Consider the following 20,373-nt stretch of genomic DNA (forward strand, 5'->3'; position numbering starts at 1 on the left):
AGCTCTCCTGCCATGACTTAACCCTTAGATTAACTTAATTTGGCAACAATAATGCTAAAGGTTACTTACTGATAAAGAAAAGAAAAAGAAAAAACTCACCAATCACCAGCCAATCACTTACCCCCTTGGCTGTGACATCACCTTTCGATTTCTTTCTCACACACTCACAAACACACCCTCACTCACACATCATCATCAACATCATTCTCGCATTGAGGATGACTTGCTTCCACGTCAAAAAAGGATGAGTTCACAAGTGTTTCAATGAAGGACCGAATATTTCAGGTCCTGAACTACATATTCAAGGGTGGAAGATGTCTGTGCATGGATTTTTCTTTAAACGTGTGGTGGCCATTGCACACCAGCCATCACACGGGCTTGACAGAACTAGGTCTTGGTCCAGTGGCAAGGATTGGCCAAGACAAATGGAGACAAGAGTGATGTAATGCGGGTCGATCCCAAGAATGTTATAACTGTGAGAAGTTGGGACACTGGAGCAGGGATTGTAGGCTCCCGAATGGAGGGAAACCAGGGTACGAGGGTGCTGAGGCAAAACAGAGCCACAGGAAGGTAGCCGAAGACCCAGTACAGATTTTAGTGGCCGCATTACAGCAGGTTATGGGCACGGGTGCAGGAAAGTTGAACGCAGCAGTGGGAGAAAAGGGACCCAATGTATCGGCACCCCCACTGTAACGGTGCGCCCAGCCAGAGTACCTGCGTCCACTCATGTATGATATGTGGGGCATGTGTGGATGTGAAGGTGGAAACAGTTAGGGGAAGGTATTTTGTAGATACAAGAGCCTCTAACACGGTTGTCCACTCACCGAATTTGACCTTTTCCCCGTGGTCGAGCGGAATCCCATTTACACTGGCGGGTTTTACGGGTAATGAGCAGGTGGGGCAATGTAGAAACCGTTAACCATAAAGTTAGGACTTAACATAACGAAGTGGGAATGCATTTTAATGAGTGGGAACAGCCCGGTTCTGGAGTTCTCGGGGCCGACCACATGTTGGCACACCACGTCATAGTGGATATGAAGAACAATTATCTATGGGGACAGTTGATGCAGATAGAATGGGAGAGATTGTAGTGATTCCCAGGGACAGTACAGACAAAGGCAGCACCTGCACAATGGAGCCGAAAGGGAGTTATGACTTAGAAAGTTTAGTCGATAACATTCTGGCCAGATATCAAGGGTATGTACGGGAGAATATGGATGCATTTGCCACGCACAAGCATGATTGCGCGAGAGTAACTGGGGTAGAGGTGAAGATAGACGGGGATCCGATAACACAGCCCCAGAAACAGTATACTTTTCCCTGGGAAACAGAAAGGGATTTGGAAACTACTATAAATTCCCTGGTGGATCAAGATATATTGAGGACCATAGCCACACATGTAAACTCACCCCTATGGCCAGTAAAGAAGCCCAATAACTCATGGAGGGCCACGGTAGATTAACGAGTCATGAATAAATATATTCCAGCCTGTACACCCACGGTAGTAGTGGCAGCAGATCTGATAGGGAGTATCTCTGCAGCTGCCACGACTTTCACCATGCTAGATATTTCAAACGGGTTTTGGACCATTCCCCTGAGACGGGAGGACCAGTATAAATTTGTCTTTACCTTTAAGGGTCAGCAGTATACGTGGACATGTCTTCCACAAGGGTTTCACAATAGTCCCTCGATCTTTCACCACAGTATGGCTGAAGCACTAAAAGGTTTCAGTCAGCCAGATCGGTTGGTCCAATATGTGGACGACCTGTTGTTATTCTCCGAAAGTGCGGAGGACCACGGCCATTATTGAGTGAGTTACTGCATTTGCTGAAAGAAGCACGTTTTAAAGTAAATCCCAAGAAAGCTCAAATAGGCAAAGAGGAGGTGCAGGTTCTAGGTTTGACCATTAGGGCAAGAGAGAGAGCCATAGATGGAGCTAAGAGAAAGACAGTCCAGGAACTACTTGTTCCTAAGGACGTGTCTGGAGTAAGGTCTTTCCTGGGAATAACGGGTCACTGCAGGGAATTCATAGAGAGATATGCAGCCATGGCAGCTCCTTTGTTGAGGCTTCTTAGGAAAGGAGTAGAGTGGAAATGGAGTGAGAGTTGTCAAGAAACATTCATCCAGTTAAAAGAGGTGTTACAGACAGCACCAGCGTTGGGAGCAAAAATGGGGACCAGGACTTTAGTCTGGAGGTAGCAGCAACTGCGGACAGTTTGAGTGCAGTGTTACTCCAGGAGCGACACGGCAAACTGAGACCGGTGGCCTACGCCTCCTGGCTTCTCACCGAAGTAGAAAAGAGCTTTTCAAACTGCTACTTTTTGGGCAGTAAAGCATTTTCGGTCGCTCACAGGGTTAGCTACAGTACTTTGCTGACGCGTCACACCCCGACACAGGTGTTGCTGGACCATAGAATGAAAGATGGGACAGTGAGCAGTAACAGGATTGCTTGCTGGACATTGTTGCTTACTCAGTTAGACCTGAAGGTCGAGAGGCTAGGAGAACCAAAGCTAGCCCCGAACCTGGTTTATCCGGGGGCAGCTCACGTGTGTTCAGTGGAAGGAGTATGGGATGTAGATGTGGGATTCAGAGGAGAACACCCGACAGGCAGGGACATCCAAGTAGACGGGTCCAGTTCAGTGACCAACAGAGAGAGAAAGACAGGCTGTGCGATTTACAATCCAGAGGCAGGGATCGAAAAGGCCATAAGGCTCCCCAACACTAAGTGCGCAGCCACCGAATGAATTCCCAACTCCCTATACGATATGTTTGGACTCCACGTTCACTTGTAACTCCTGTGCAGAGTATTTAGTCATATGGGCTAGGCAAGGGTTTAAATCCTCAAACGGAAAATCGTTGGTGACAGCTCCGTTGTTAAAAGTCATTTTGGACGTCACGGGTAGGGAACAGAAGGATTACTAGATCCAAAAGGTCAAAGCACACTCTAAGACAGAGCCCACATGGAACTGGAATGAAAAAGTAGTCACACTGGCCAAAACAGGGGCAGGAGAAGGGACACCTTGGGACACATAACTGTGGACAGAGCATGGCTCTAACAGACAGAGAGGGGCCCAAAGAAGTGCCATTGCCGCCTGATTTAAAACAGGCTCAGCTACGGGATGCAGCAGCGATTAGGGACAAGATAGATGGGAAATCTGTAGCGGACCTTTGGGAGCTGCAGACATAGCAGTAAAGCAGGGAATGTTGTTTAAGGGAGATAGCTGGATTGTGCCAGGGCAGTGCAGGGAAGAATTCTTGCAGCTAGTGCATGGGGGTCCAGGAGCTGGACATCCAGGGCCAGAAACGATGTGGAATAAAGTAGAAGTCGTGGGATGGTGGCTCGAGCTTCGAAGTGATGTCAGGGATTATTGCCAGAATTGTTTGGTATGTGCCGCAAACAATCCAGACCCCCACCGGAAAAAGGCTCCGTTGGGACACACAAGGAGGGTAGAGGGGCCATGGCAGTTTTTCAGGTAGATTTCATAGGGCCACTGCCCACCACAGGCAGAGGCAATAAAAATTGCTTAGTGTTAATAGATCTCTTTACAAAATGGGTAGAAGTTTTTCCTTGTAGGTCGGCCACCGCAGTAGTCACTGCAAAGATTATGGTGCGAGAAGTATTTTCTCGATGAGGACTGCCCCTGATGGTGGAATCAGATCAAGGGAGTCATTTCACCGGAGCGGTAATGCAGGCCACCCTAAATGGCATGTGGCGTATAACCCCCAATCGTCAATCCAATAGAAAGGACAAACCGGACTTTGAAAGAGAGGCTTAGAAAGGAGATAGGAAATACCCTGAAGAAATGGGATGAGATCCTGCCCCTAATACTGATGAGCCACCGAGTCAGTCTCTCTAAGAGTACGGGACACTCTCCACATGCACTGATAACAGGGAGAATAATGAGGACCCCAACCCATAACCTAGCACCAGTCCGGACCGAAAAGCAGGTTAAAGAGGTCACACAGGATAGGTTTGTCAGAAATCTGTATGATACTCTGAAGGGGCTGCATTGGGAAGCAGCTAACAATATGGGCAGACAGCACCAGCAGAATAAACTGCTGCTGGAACCCTGGGTTACACAGGAATGGAAGGTAGGGGATCAGGTAATGGTCAGGAATTATGCCAGAATAGGGCCATTTGAACCAATGTACAAAGGTCCATATAGCATTGTAGACAAGGCAAGCCCTATGGTGTACAAGATCCAGCTGCCAAAACGTATAAAATGGTTCCATATAAACCAGTGTAAGCTGTACAACCCCAGAGAGAAAAGGAAAAAGCGGGCGAAGGCCCAAGGAACTATAATGAGTTTGATCAGTGTGAGCCTTCCACCAATGCTGTGGGATGATGAGGATGGAGAAGTAAGGGACAGAGCAGTAAGGCAGAAGGGTCAGGTACTGCGACATAGGGTGCCCTGGACGCCTCCTCCATCTCCACCCCAGAGTCTGCATCAGCCTAAGCATCGGAATAAGAGGAGAGGGAAGCAGTGATCGTAAAAAGGTGTTTCGGACATATGTGAAGGAGGACCTGTGAAGGGGAGGCCCCCACAGGACAAAAGTATTTCTTTCATTTTTTGTCTTAATAGGAGCGAATCGAGCCAGGGATATGAGATGAGGTGGACGTTGTGGATAGGCCTGTGGATGGCCATTATTGTTAAAGGATGGGGAAATCGGGGAGACATCAAGACATTCCTTACATACGGTGTATGGGAGGAACCGGCCCCACGGTAACTCAAGGGGGAGCAATACGGAGCAACAAGAGCACAAACACCTATGGTCACACTGGGAGTTGGTCAGGGTGGTTAGGGTCAAATTCGAGCAAATACTCCAGACAAACCGGAAACAAACTTGGGGAGGTTATCAGTATCCTGCCCCAGGCTAAACATCACGACCAGGAAGGTATTGAGAGAGAGTAGACGAGTTTGTCTGGAATGTAAAGGGATTACCCCCATGGGAGGATGGTGGTGGTTCCGGAAAACATACAGGGGAAAAGTTAATGCATCCACAGAGTAGGAGAAACTGGGTAATAGCTCTAACAGGTGGACCACAGGAACTAAAGGGGAGAAATTGTGTTGGGAAAAGTGGTGGAAGGAGGAACAAGGGACTTGTGTCTGTGTGGTTAGATCTAGCCACAAGTGCAGGGGAGGTGAGGGGATTGTCTTTAAAGGCAATGGCAGGATTCTGGGTCAGGAATAAATTGGATGCAGGGTTCTGATTCTGTGTAACTTGAAGCCAAAAACAGTCGATGCAACCGAACTGATCATGAGCAAATTAAAACCTCTCCCTAAAATGCTGGAGATTCCAAACTAAGGAATTCCATGTCTTGTCCTAAAACCCGGACCTAAGAACGGGCTGGTGTTAATCCGAACAGGGAAGATGTTGTATCATTCTGTATATTATGAAGTAGCGTCAGTTATTCTAAATTTAACAGTTACAATTACCCCAGTGGTGCCCGCCAGAAACGGAAAAGTTATATGAAAAATTGTTGAAGGAAATGTTCAAACAATTCTATCAAAAGAATTATGGGGAGGAGAGTCAGGAGAAGCGTACAAACCGAGGCAGAAAAGGGGGCTAATGAGTGATATAGCTACAGCATGTAATACTGGCACATCACTGATAAATAGTGTGGAGAACGCACAGATGTAAGTCGAAGTGAATACCTTAAGGGACCAGTTAAAGAAAATATTGGAGGAGGGTAGTGACATAGAGGGTAACGAACTACAGGAAGGCCAGGCAATGACAATCCGTTTGAAAGAGGTGATAGCTGAAGTGGAAAAACACGCTCAAGGCGGATAGAAACGCGTCAGATCAAGCTGCTCAGAATGACGTGTGTGTCATGTACAGAGCTTGGTTGTTAAATGAAGGACGCGGTAATTTAGAGGATTTAAAACAAGGCCACGTACTGTCGTGGGTCAGTAATAAGCATCTATAAGCATTGAGTGTCTATAACAACCTCCTGAATTCGTGCCAGTTACGGTCAGCCTCCAAAGTGTATCCAGTCCCAGTCAACTGTGGTCAGAATAATGGGGATAGTGCTTAGAATACCGGTGATGGATCAGTCACAACGACCTGGTGGAAAACAATGGGATAATTCAGAACAGGGTACATGTGAAGCATCATAAAACCTCGCATTACGTGGTAAAATTGGGTGACTCAATGCCAGAGAGGAGGTACACACGTGATATTGTGCCTCTATCATCGGAATCCTTTCGACCGGCAGGTATGTGGGTTCATTTATGAGGACGGGCAGCCGATAAGCTGTATCATGGAAGTGACGGCTCACGACCATACACCAGGTGGCGTACAAGGGAAACGGGACATACTGTGTCACCACCAGCGAAAGTTGGTATAGAATACACCAGGACACTTGGTGCCCAGTGAGGGATTCTACCTTTTGTTTCAAACCCTTGGTAGAGACACAAGTAGCACAAGAAAGGATAATTCCTATTTCAGACCACAAACACACAAGTATCACAGTACTTCACCGAACCTCCAGGAATACATAGCGCGTTTTGGATACGATATCCTGCTGTTACCCAAACATATGACTGAGCTATTAAAGAACATCGAGCTGTCCCACAAACATCATTATACATTGCACCAGGAGAATGATAAGGGGGAGAAATTGAGGAAATGATGTCCCTTCCACGATGGGATCTAAGACTTAATATTGAAATCCCCCCTGCATTCGAATCATATCACACTCATTTGTAATTGTACAGTTGATAATAGTGTTGTATCTACTTGTCCTGTAAGTTAAAGAAACGGACAAGGGAAGGGAATCTGGAAAGGTTATTAAAGTAAACCCAGGCCGAAGTGTTTGTAAAAAGGTATGAACCGAAGTCAGATTAAGGCCAAACATGGTTTTGTTGTAAGAAACACTGTTGTGTTGTAGAAACATTGGGTTTTTGAGTGTAAAAAGGAATGTAACGGGGAGATTTGACTGAAGGCTACAACCACCCAAAATGCTCGTGGGAAAGATGCCACCACCCTGAGTATATTATAAGAGACATTAAAAGGAGGGAGTGTAAGGGTACACCTATTTTTCTTGGAACAAGGCACAGGAAGAGGCCATGAACAAACTGTTTTAAAGTAAAAGCTTTTGGACTACCTGGGAGGGGAAAAGGTGCCAGCCTGAGGCAAGTGGTGACTCATCACCCATTAAAAGCAATCTCTGTGGTCACGGACTAAACTTGGTTATGCATACAGACAAAGAGATTGATACTATCTATTAAAAGAGCCCCGGAGTTGATTGGCTCAGGGGGTAATGCAGACTTGTAGTCTCTGGGGTGAACTGTAAGAAATCAGGTCTAAAAAGGACCCTACAAAATGCACATTTTTGGTTAACAGGGCATTAAGGATAAGGAGTTATCTTTTGCACTGACGACTCCGTGTGCAAATTAATAGCCATTCAAACGCATCAACACAGCCAGTTAAACAAATCACCACATTGATCCAGCTGCATTAATCAGACCCCAGCCCAGCGGGAAACTTATTCATACTATGGATATAAATATACGAACACAGAAACACAAGAAACTAGGAAGAGAAGACGAAGAAGGACAACAGAGAGACAGAAGTACACGAAAGGAACAGCACTGCAGAGAACAAACAGAAGAACCACCAACCAGTCACGGAATCAACGACCATGAACCCACAATAGCTACAGCCAGGGATGATGATTGTATGTCTTAAGTCAATTTCTCTCAGAAGTCTAATTCTGTAGTTTTAATTGATTTTTGTTGCGTAATAAAACTGACACTGGGTTAAGCATAAATTTTGTGCCACTTGTTATCCTTTCCCACTATAAGTTCCGAGGTTCAAGAATCAGAGTAGAGTTAAAACAAACACCCTACAACCTAGTGCGCACACGTATTGCAGTGTGGGTTGGCCTCTGCTGCCCCTGGGCCCTCGCCTTTTCTTGGCCCCAAACTCACATCTCTCCTGGGCCCTGATCATGTCACTCCATCATCACTCGCCGCTCCTTCGCCTCGACCGCGCCGCTCCTGTTGTACCTGCCCACGCTCCAATCAGCAACCTGGACCTTGGTGACGTCCAATCCAGTCGCCCTCTTCACAGCCGTCGCTCTACAGCACGCGCTGTACCTTGAAGTGGTATGCTCTTTTGAAGGCCCCGACCTGCTGACCTCACACACACACACACACATACATATACTTATTCGCTCACATACAAACACACTCACACACAGAAACGTTGAGCAGAAAAGGAGACCGAAAGCGTGATTACATTTATTGAATCTGGTTCCAAATAATCCAGTACAATTATGAATTTAGAGGTCACTAAAAGGTACATCAGAAGGAGGAAAGGTCAGCGATAGATACCTTGACCCCGGAGGGTGAAAGGTCTGCGATGGAGGCACTGTGACCCCTGACCCCGGAGGGTGAGAGGTCAGCAATGGACATACTGCGAGGAGGGGAGACGCAATGTCCCGTACAGGTCCGTTCGGCGATGGTGCATCAGCAGCATGTCCCGGCGAATATCCCGCAGGTATTGGAGATCGATCTCAGCGTAGCACAGACCCGGTCCCTCATGGCACTGAGCGATCACGCAGCCCCAGGGATCGACCACCATCGAATGGCCATACGATGTCCGCGTCTCATTATGTCTCCCTGTCTGAGCAGCAGCCACCACGTAACTCTGAGTCTCGATCGCTCGGGCCCGTAGCAAAGGCTGCAACAGATCGCAGCTTTCAAACCAACAGCGTGAATTTATACAGTGCCTTTAACCTAATAAAACGTCCCAAGATGCATCACAGGGGCTGGAGGAGGTTACAGAGATAGTGAGGGGTGTAGAGATGGAGAAGGTTACAAAGATAGGGAGGGGTGTAGAGGCTGGAGGAGTCACAGAAATCACTATTAAAGGAGCGTTCCTTCACACCCGGACTCACACACACACTGAAATCACTACTAAAGGAGCGTTTCTTCACACCCGGGATCACACACACAGAAATCACTATTAAAGGAGCGTTCCTTCACACCCAGGCTCACACACCAACTGAAATCACCTCTGAAGGAGCGTTCCTTCACACCCGGACTCTCACACACACTGAAATCACTATTAAAGGAGCGTTCTTTCACACCCATGATCACACAGACTGAAATCACTATTAAAGGAGTGTTCCTTCACACCCGGGCTCACACGTGCAATGAACTCACTATTGAAGGAGCGTTCCTTCACTCCCTGGCTCACACACATACTGATCACTATTAGAAACAGAAACATAGAAAATAGGTGCAGGAGTAGGCCACTCGGCCCTTCGAGCCTGCACCGCCATTCGATAAGATCATGGCTGATCATTCACCTCAGTAGCCCTTTCCTGATTTCTCTCCATACCCCTTGATCCCTTTAGCCGTAAGGGCCATATCTAACTCCCTCTTGAATACATGCAATGAACAGGCATCAACAACTCTCTGCAGTAGAGAATTCCACAACTCTGAGTGAAGAAGTTTCTCCTCATTCCAGTCCTAAATGGCTTACCCCTTATCCTTAGACTCTGTCCCCTGGTTCTGGACTTCCCCAACGTTGGGAACATTCTTCCTGCATCTAACCTGTCCAGTCCCGTCAGAATTTTATATGTTTCTATAAGATCCCCGCTCATCCTTCCAAACTCCAGTGAATACAGGCTCAGTCGATCCAGTCTCTCCTCATATTTCAGTCCAGCCATCCCGGGAATCAGTCTGGTGAACCTTCGCTGCACTCCCTCAATAGCAAGAATGTCCTTCCTCAGATTAGGAGACCAAAACTGAACATAATATTCCAGGTAAGACCTCACCAAGACCCTGTACAACTGCAGTAAGACCACCCTGCTCCTATACTCAAATCCCCTAGCTATGAAGGCCAACATTTGCCTTCTTCACCGCCTGCTGCACCTGCATGCCAACTTTTAAAGCAACGTTCCTTCACACCTAGGCTCACACGCACACTGAAATCACTATTAAGGAACGTTCCTTAGGGCCCCTTGGGGAAGAGTGGCCACAATATGGTAGAATTCTTCATTATTATGGAGAGTGACACAGTTAATTCAGACACTAGGGTCCTGAACTTAATGAAAGGTAACTTCGATGGTATGAGACGTGAATTGGCTAGGATAGACTGGCGAATGATACTTAAAGAGTTGACGGTAGATAGGCATTTAAAGATCACACGGATGAAGTACAACAATTGTACATCCCTGTCTGGCGTAAAAATGAAACGGGGAAAGTGGCTCAACCGTGGCTAACAAGGGAAATTAGGGAAAGTGTTAAATCCAAGAAAAAGTAGCAAACCTGAGGACTGGGAGAAATTTAGAATTCAGCAGAGGAGGACGAAGGGTTTAATTAATAGGGGGAAAAGAAAGTATAAGAGTAAGCTTGTAGGGAACATAAAAACTGACTGCAAAAGCTTCTATAGATAAGTGAAGAGAAAAGGATTAGTGAAGACTAATGTAGGTCCCTTGCAGTCAGAATCAGGTGTATTCACAATAGGGAACAAGGAAATGGCAGATTAATTGAAAAAATACTTTGGTTCTGTTTTCAGTAAGGAAGACACAAATAACCTCACAAAAATACTAGGGGACTGAGGGTCTAGCAAGAAGGAGGAACTGAGGGAAATCCTTATTAGTCAGGAAATGATGTTAGGGAAATTGATAGGATTGAAGGCCGATAAATCCCCAGGGCCTGATAGTCCGCATCCCAGAGTACTTAAGGAAGTGGCCCTAGAAATAATAGATGCATTGGTGGTCATTTTCCAACATTCCATGGACTCTGGATCAGTTCCTATGGATTGGAGGGTAGTAATATAACACCACTGTTTAAAAAAGGAGGGAGAGAGAAAATGGGAATTATAGAGCCTGACATCAGTAGTGGGGAAAATGTTGGAATCAATTATTAATGATGAAATAGCAGCGCATTTGGAAAGCAGTGACAGGATCGGTCAAAGTCAGCATGGATTTATGAAAGGGAAATCATGCTTGACAAATCTTCTGGAATTTTTTGAGGATGTAACTTGCAGAGTGGACAAGGGAGAACCAGTGGATGTGGTGTATTTGGACTTTCAAAAGGCTTTTGACAAGGTCCCACACAAGAGATTAGTGTGCAAAATCAAAGCACATAGCATTGGGGGTAATGTACTGACGTGGATAGAGAACTGGATGGCAGACAGGAAGCAGAGAGTCTGGATAAATGGGTCCTTTTCAGAATGGCAGGCAGTGACCAGTGGAGTGCCGCAGGGCTCAGTGCTGGGACCCCAGCTCTTTACAATATACATTAATGATTTAGATGAAGGAATTGAGTGTAATATTGTGGATATCTGAACGGAATATATGGAATTAAGGACAGTAAAGTAAACGGGATATATGAAAATGTATAAGCCATGGAAGAATAGCTGGGAGAATGTCAGATTGCAAATAGTGCAACATCAGCATAGCTAACAGTCTTTCTCAAGGTTTCAAGTCACTAATCCTGCCAATAACATCTAATTATAACATGAAATAAATCTGCAGAATTGCAAGGTCTCAGTTAATAGTCACACCACTAGATTGAAACATTTAGAGGCAATGCTTGAGCTTTCATAAAAACATCTCATATAGATTGACTAATGAGTGGCTGAGTTAGACTGTCAATCCATTTGTATTTTGTTATCTGATTTCAAAACTGTATAACTGTTGACGCTTTACGATGTAACTTCACCTATCCGTAGGGAGTGTGTACGCTCTATCCAGAAAGTATATCTTCTGTCTGATAGGTCTTACTGGCCGGTAATAAAGACTGCTTTGTTCAAAGCACAAGAGGTATTCGACTCAGTAATTTTACTGAACCAGATTGAGGTAAAAGAATCCAGGAATTTACAATATCTCCAAGTTTGCAGATGACACTAAACTGGATGGTGGTGTGAGCTGTGAGGAGGACGCTAAAAGACTGCAGGGTGACTTGGACAGGTTAGGTGAGTGGGCAAATGCATGGCAATGCAGCATAATGTGGATAAATGTGAGGTTATCCACTTTGGTGGCAAAAATAGGAAGGCAGAATATTATCTGAATGGCGGCAGATTAGGAAAGGGAGAGGTGCAACGAGACCTGGGTGTCATGGTACATGAGTCATTGAAAGGTGGCATGCAGGTACAGCAGGTGGTGAAGAGGCACATGGTATGTTCCTTCATCACTAGGGGATTTGAGTATAGGAGCAGGGAGGTCTTACTGCAGTTGGTGAGGCCTCACCTGGAATATTGTGTTCAGTTTTGGTCTCCTAATCTGAGGAAGGATGTTCTTGCTATTGAGGGAGTACAGCGAAGGTTCACCAGACTGATTCCCAGGATGGCGGGACTGACATGAGGAGAGACTGGATCAACTGGGCCTTTATACACTGGAGTTTAGAAGGATGAGGGAATCTCATGGAAACTTATAAGATTCTGATGGGACTGGACAGGTTAGATGCGGAAAGAATGTTCCCGATGGTGGGGAAGTCCAGAACCAGGGGACACAGTCTTAGGATAAGGGGTCGGCCATTTTGGACTGAGATGAGGAGAAACTTCTTCACTCAGAGTTGTTAACCTGTGGAATTCCCTACCGCAGAGAGTTGTTGATGCCAGTTTGTTGGATATATTCAAAAGGGAGTTAGATGTGGCCCTTACGGCTAAAGGGATCAGGGAGTATGGAGAGAAGGTAGGAGCGGGATACTGAAGTTGTACGATCAGCCATGATCATATTGAATGGTGGTGCAGGCTCGAAGGGCAGAATGGCCTGCTATTTTCGATGTTTCTATGTAAAGGAGCGTTCCCTCATACCACAGCTCCTACACACTGAAATAACTGTGAAAGGAGCGTTCCTTCACTCATGGGCTCACACACACACACTGAAATCACTATTAAAGGAAAGTTCCTTCACACCCGAGCACGCACACATCATCAGCATTATCATAGACAGTCCCTCGAAACGAGGATGACTTGCTTCCACACCAAAAGAAAGGATGAGTTCACAGGTGTTGAGTGAAGAACCAGAACTACATCCTCAAGGGTGGATAATGCCTGTGCGAGGATGATTTTAATGTGTGGTGGCTATTGCCCACCAGCCACCACATGGGCTTGACAGAGCTCGGCCTTGGTCCAGTGGCAAGGATTACCCAAGACAACTGGAGACCTGCTCTGCTGCACGGACAATAGTGCGCCCACATATCGCAGTGTGGGCTGGCCCGTGCTGCCCTGGGCCTCCCCTGTACCCCAATCACATCCCTCCACAGTCTCTCACAGCTCCTTCGCTCCAATCTCGCATCTGCCCACACTCCAATCACCGACCTGGACCTTGCTGACATCACTCTTCGGTGCCGTCGCAGCTCGTGCTGTACCTTGTAGTGGCCTCCACGCCGCTCCTGGACCTCCCACCGCCGCTTCTTTTATGGCTCCAACCTGTGGCAGACCATCAGCGGCAGGTTGGGGCTATAAAAGGAGCGATGGTCGGAGGCCCAGGAGCAGCGTGGAGACCCCGACAGACACACACACACACACACACACTGAAATCTCTATTAAAGGAGCATTTCTTCACACCCGGCTCACACACACAAGGAAATCACGTTTAAAGCAGCATTCCTTCGCACCCGGGCAAACTCCCACTGAAATCACTATTGAAGGAGTGTTGCTTCACACCCAGGCTCACACACATATTGAAATCACTATTAAAGGAGTGTTCCTTAACACCTGCGCTCAAAGTCACTGAAATCACTATTAAATGAGTGTTCCTTCCTACCAGGGCTCAGATATACACAGAAATCACTATTAAAGGACCATTCCTTCACACCACAGCTCATACACACACAGAAATCACTATTAAAGGAGCGTTCCTTCACACCACAGCTCATACACACACTGAAATCACTATTCAAGGAGCGTTCTTTAATACCCGGGCGCACACACACACTGAAATCACTATTAAAGGAGCGTTCCTTCACACCCGAGCACACACATACACTCAAATCACTATTAACGGAGCGTTTCTTCACACCCGAGCATACACACACACTGAAATCACTACTAAAGGAGCGTTCCTTCACACCCGAGCTCACACACACACTGAAATCACTATTAAAGGAGCATTCCTTCACACCTGGGCTCACACACACACTGAAATCACTATTAAAGGAGCGTTCCTTCACACCCGAGCATACACACACACTGAAATCACTATTAGAGGAGCGTTCCTTCACACCTGGGCTCACACACACACTGAAATCACTATTAGACGAACGTTTCTTCACACCCGGGCTCACGTACGCTGAAATCACTATTAAAGGGGTGCAATGAAAAGGGATATTCGGAAAGCAAAGAGAGAGCATGAAAAATTATTGACAAGTAAAATCAAGGAAACACCAAAATTGTTTTATAAATATATTAAGAGCAAGGGGATAACTAAAGAAGGGCAGGGCCTATTCGAGACCACGAGGGTAATCTGTGTGCGGAGGCGAAAGATGTGGGTCTGGTTCTTAATGAATATTTTGCGTCTGTTTTCACAAAAGTGAAGGGTGATGCAGGTACTGCTATCGAGGAGGAGGATTGTGAAATATTAGATGAAATAAACATAGTGAGAGAGGAGGTATTAAGCGATTTAGCAGCTTTGAAAGTGGATAAGCCCCAGGCCCTGATGAAACGTATCCCAGGCTGTTAAGCGTAGCAAAAGGGGAAATAGCAGAAGCTTTGACCATCATTTTCAAATCCTCTCTGGTTTCAGCTGTGGTGCCAGAGGACTGCTAATGTGGTACCTTTGTTTAAGAAGGGTAAAAGGTATAGAAACATAGAAAATAGGTGCAGGAGCAGGCCATTCAGCCCTTCTAGCCTGCACCGCCATTCAATGAGTTCATGGCTGAACATGAAACTTCAGTACCCCCTTCCTGCTTTCTCGCCATAACCCTTGATCCCCCGAGTAGTAAGGACTACATCTAACTCCCTTTTGAATATATTTAGTGAATTGGCCTCAACTACTTTCTGTGGTAGAGAATTCCACAGGTTCACCACTCTCTGGGTGAAGAAGTTTCTCCTCATCTCGGTCCTAAATGGCTTACCCCTTATCCTCAGACTGTGACCCCTGGTTCTGGACTTCCCCAACATTGGGAACATTCTTTCTGCATCTAACCTGTCTAAACCCGTCAGAATTTTAAACGTTTCTATGAACTCCCCTCTCATTCTTCTGAACTCCAGTGAATACAAGCCCAGTTGATCCAGTCTTTCTTGATAGATCAGTCCCGCCATCCCGGGAATCAGTCTGGTGAATCTTCGCTGCACTCCCTCAATAGCAAGAATGTCCTTCCTCAAGTTAGGAGACCAAAACTGTACACAATACTCCAGGTGTGGCCTCACCAAGGCCCTGTACAACTGTAGCAACACCTCCCTGCCCCTGTACTCAAATCCCCTCGCTATGAAGGCCAACATGCCATTTGCTTTCTTAACCGCCTGCTGTACCTGCATGCTAACCTTCAATGACTGATGTACCATGACACCCAGGTCTCGTTGCACCTTCCCTTTTCCTAATCTGTCACCATTCAGATAATAGTCTGTCTCTCTGTTTTTACCACCAAAGTGGATAACCTCACATTTATCCACATTATACTTCATCTGCCATGCATTTGCCCAGTCACCTAACCTATCCAAGTCACTCTGCAGCCTAATAGCATCCTCCTCGCAGCTCACACTGCCACCCAACTTAGTGTCATCCGCAAATTTGGAGATACTGCATTTAATCCCCTCGTCTAAATCATTAATGTACAATGTAAACAGCTGGGGCCCCAGCACAGAACCTTGCGGCACCCCACTAGTCACTGCCTGCCATTCTGAAAAGTACCCGTTTACTCCTACTCTTTGCTTCCTGTCTGACAACCAGTTCTCAATCCACGTCAGCACACTACCCCCAATCCCATGTGCTTTAACTTTGCACATTAATCTCTTGTGTGGGACCTTGTCGAAAGCCTTCTGAAAGTCCAAATATACCACATTAACTGGTTCTCCTTTGTCCACTTTACTGGAAACATCCTCAAAAAATTCCAGAAGATTTGTCAAGCATGATTTCCCTTTCACAAATCCATGCTGACTTGGACCTATCATGTCACCATTTTCCAGATGCACTGCTATGACATCCTTAATAATTGATTCCATCATTTTACCCACTACTGAGGTCAGGCTGACCGGTCTATAATTCCCTGTTTTCTCTCTCCCTCCTTTTTTAAAAAGTGGGGTTACATTGGCTACCCTCCACTCCATAGGAACTGATCCAGAGTCAATGGAATGTTGGAAAATGACTGTCAATGCATCCGCTATTTCCAAGGCCACCTCCTTAAGTACTCTGGGATGCAGTCCATCAGGCCCTGGGGATTTATCGGCCTTCAATCCCATCAATTTCCCCAACACAATTTCCCGACTAATAAAGATTTCCCTCAGTTCCCCCTCCTTACTAGACCCTCTGACCCCTTTTATATCCGGAAGGTTGTTTGTATCCTCCTTAGTGAATACCGAACCAAAGTACTTGTTCAATTGGTCTGCCATTTCTTTGTTCCCCGTTATGACTTCCCCTGATTCTGACTGCAGGGGACCTACGTTTGTCTTTACTAACCTTTTTCTCTTTACATACCTATAGAAACTTTTGCAATCCACCTTAATGTTCCCTGCAAGCTTCTTCTCGTACTCCATTTTCCCTGCCCTAATCAAACCCTTTGTCCTCCTCTGCTGAGTTCTAAATTTCTCCCAGTCCCCAGGTTCGCTGCTATTTCTGGCCAATTTGTATGCCACTTCCTTGGCTTTAATACTATCCCTGATTTCCCTAGATAGCCACGGTTGAGCCACCTTCCCTTTTTTATTTTTACGCCAGACAGGAATGTACAATTGTTGTAATTCATCCATGCGGTCTCTAAATGTCTGCCATTGCCCATCCACAGTCAACCCCCTAAGTATCATTCGCCAATCTATCCTAGCCAATTCACGCCTCATACCTTCAAAGTTACCCTTCTTTAAGTTCTGGACCATGGTCTCTGAATTTACTGTTTCATTCTCCATCCTAATGCAGAATTCCACCATATTATGGTCACTCTTCCCCAAGGGGCCTCGCACAATGAGATTGCGTATTTACAGGCCTGGCAGTCTAACCTCAGTGGTGGGGGAAATTAGTGGAAAAAATCTTCATTTAGAAAGATACGGACTAATAAGGGACAGTCAGCACGGATTTTTTAAGGGAAGGTCGTGTCTGACTAACTTGATTGAATTTTTCGAGGAGGTAAACCAGCAGGGTTGATGAGGGCAGTGCGTATGATGTGGTGTATATGGGTTTTAGATAAGTTTTTGATGACAGACTGGTCATGAAAGTAAAAGCCCATGGGATCCAGGGCAAAGTGGCAAGTTGGATCCAAAATTGGCTCAGAGGCAGGAAGCAAAGGTTAATGGTTGATAGGTGTGTTTGTGACTGGAAGGATGTTCCAGTGGGGTTCCGCAGGGTTCAGTACTGGGTCCCTTGCTTTTTGTGGTATACATCAATGATTTAGACTTGAATATAGGGGGTATGATTAAGAAATTTGCAGGTGATACTAAAATAGGCTGTGTGGTTGACAATGAAGAAGAAAGCTGCGGACTGCAGGAAGATATCGGGCCTGAAATTCTGGCCTCCCCGGGTCCGTAAGGAATGTGTATGGATCCGGGAAGGCATCGCAAAAACCAGCTTTTCCGATCTGTCAAGTTCTGGCTTAACAGATCCAATGCATCTTGGCAGCAAGGACATTCGCATGGGCAAGATTGCACAATTTACCCATCTCTTGTCCAGCGAATGTCCTTAAAACTCATGCGCCTGGTAAAAGCAGGTGCATAGCCTACTTTAACCAGCGTAAGAGTTTTAAAACATATAAAAATAAAATTTTAAAACACATTATGTTAAAAATCCTGCCCAATAAGAATAAGTTTATTCTGTCTCTCTCTCCCTCTCTGTCGCTCTCTCTCTCTCTGTCTGTCTGTCTCTCTCTCGGCCTCTCTCTCTCTCTCTCTCGGCCTCTCTCTCTCTCTCTCTCTCGGCCTCTCTCTCTCTCTCGGCCTCTCTCTCTCTCTCTCTCGGCCTCTCTCTCTCTCTCTCTCGGCCTCTCTCTCTCTCTCTCTGTCTCTGTCTCTGTCTCTGTCTCTCTGTCTCTGTCTCTCTGTCTCTGTCTCTGTCTCTCTGTCTCTGTCTCTGTCTCTGTCTCTCGGTCTGCCTCTCTCTCTCTCTCTCGGTCTCTGTCTCTCGGTCTGCCTCTCTCTCGCTCTCGGTCTCTGTCTCTCGGTCTCTCGGTCTGCCTCTCTCTCTCTCTCGGTCTGCCTCTCTCTCTCTCTCTCGGTCTGCCTCTCTTTCTCTCTCTCTCTCTCGGTCTGCCTCTCTCTCTCTCTCTCGGTCTGCCTCGGCCTCTCCCTCAGGCCCTCCCTTTGCCTTCTGTGCATGCTTGGATGACTCCTGACCTCCCGAATCACGGGAAACATTCTTTGCAAAAAAGACACATGCGTAGAAAGGCCGTTGCTAGGGACACCTTGCCTTCCACATCGCTGGGGCCGAAAGTTGCGATCCACAAAATGTGCGATCTTCCAGCGATCCTGAGAGCTGAAACATCGCTAAGGTTGGAACATCGCCCATTTTTTGGGCTTAGCGATCTAAGTGGAAAGTCTAGCCCTGATTCTATGATTCTATGAAAGGAGCATTCCTTTACATCCAGGCTTACACAGACACTGAAATCACTATTAATGGACCGTTCCTTCACACACGGCTCACACACACTGAAATCACTATTAAAGGAGCGTTCCTTCACACCCGAGCACACACATACACTCAAATCACGATTAAAAGGAGCATTCCTTCACACCCAGGCTCTCACACACAGACTGAAATCACTATAAAAGGAGTGTTCCTTCACACCCGTGCTCACACACACTGAAATCACGATTACATTTACCTCCCAATGGGCCATTCCTGTTGTCATGGTGAATGCCGATGGGAATGTCAGGATTTCAGCTCCATCCTGAGCCAGCGTGAGAGAAATTTCCGGAAAACGAAGGTCGTAGCAGATCGCAAGGCCCAGCTAAGGGAGAGAATCATAGAAATTTACAACACGGAAGGAGGCCATTTTGGCCCATCATATCCGCGCGGGCCAACCAAACCCAATCCCACTTTCCAGCTCTTGGTCCGTAGCCCTGTAGGTTACGGCACTTCAAATGCACATCCAAATATTTTTTAAATGTGGTGAGGGTTTCGGCCCCTACCACACTTTCATGCAGTGAGTTCCAGACCCCCACCTGTGTGAAGAGATTTCCCCTCATATCTCCTCCAAGCGGCCCCTCAATTACTTTAAATCTATGCCTCCTGGTTGTTGACCCCTCTGCCAAGGGAAACAGGACTTTCCTAACCACTTTATCCCTCATAATTTTATACACCTCAATCAGGTCTCCCCTCAGCCACCGCTGTTCCAAAGTAAACAGACCCAGTGTCTCCAATCTTTCCTCATAGCCAAAATTCTCCAGTCCAGGCAACATTCTTGTAAATCTCCTCTTCACCATTTCCAGTGCAATCACATCTTTCCGGTAATGCGATGACCAGAACTGCACACAGTACTCTAGCTGTGGCCTCACCAGTGTTTTATACAGTTGAAGCATATCCTCCTTGCTCTTGTATTCCATGCCTCAGCTAATAAAGGCAAGTATTCCATATGCTTTCTTAACCACCTTATCTACCTGGCCTGCTACCTTCAGGGATCTGTGGACCTCCACTCCAAGATCCCTTTGGTCCTCTACACTTTTCAGTGTCACAACATTTAATGTGTATTCCCTTGCCTTGTTAGACCACCCCAATACATTACCTCACACTTCTCTGGATTGAATTCCATTTGCCACTGTTCTGCCCACCTGACCAGAACATAAAATAAGAAATAGGAGGAATAGGCCCTGTGTCCTTTCGAGCCTGCTCCGCCATTCAATACGATCATGGCTGATTATCGACCTCAAGTCCACTTTCCTGCCCAATCTTCATATCTCTTGATTCTCCTAGACTCCAAAACTCTCTCTATCTCAGCCTTGAATATATTCAGAGACTCAGTATCCACAGCCCCCTTGGCCAGAGAAAGCCAAAGATTCACAACCCTCTGAGTGAAGAAATTCCTCCTTTTAACATAGAAACATAGAAAATAGGTGCAAGAGCAGGCCATTCGGCCCTTCGAGTCTGCACCACCATTCAATATGATCATGACTGATCATGCAACTTCAGTACCCCACTCCTACCTTCTCTCCATACCCCCTTAAATGGCCTACTCCTTATCCTGAGGGATACCTCTTGTTCTAGACACCCCAGCCAGGGGAAACAGCCTCTCAGCATCTACCCTGTCAATTCCCTTCAGATTCTTGGCATAG

The 20,373-nt window shown here is 46.4% G+C and overlaps 1 protein-coding gene across 1 annotated transcript in view; it reads right to left on the reverse strand.

Annotated features, from left to right (window-relative positions):
* Window positions 1-8,228: 8,228 nt before the first annotated feature.
* Window positions 8,229-20,373, reverse strand: part of nit1 (nitrilase 1) — a gene marked incomplete at its 5' end in the record, with an annotated part of 33,075 nt that continues 20,930 nt past the window's right edge. Inside the window, 2 exons of the mRNA XM_070878520.1 lie at window positions 8,229-8,688; window positions 18,927-19,052. Coding sequence (XP_070734621.1) covers window positions 8,407-8,688; window positions 18,927-19,052 — 408 coding nt within the window. The remainder of the gene's footprint in view (window positions 8,689-18,926; window positions 19,053-20,373) is intronic.

The sequence above is a fragment of the Pristiophorus japonicus genome, chromosome 1 (genome assembly GCF_044704955.1).
Source record: "Pristiophorus japonicus isolate sPriJap1 chromosome 1, sPriJap1.hap1, whole genome shotgun sequence".
Lineage (NCBI taxonomy): Eukaryota > Metazoa > Chordata > Chondrichthyes > Pristiophoridae > Pristiophorus > Pristiophorus japonicus.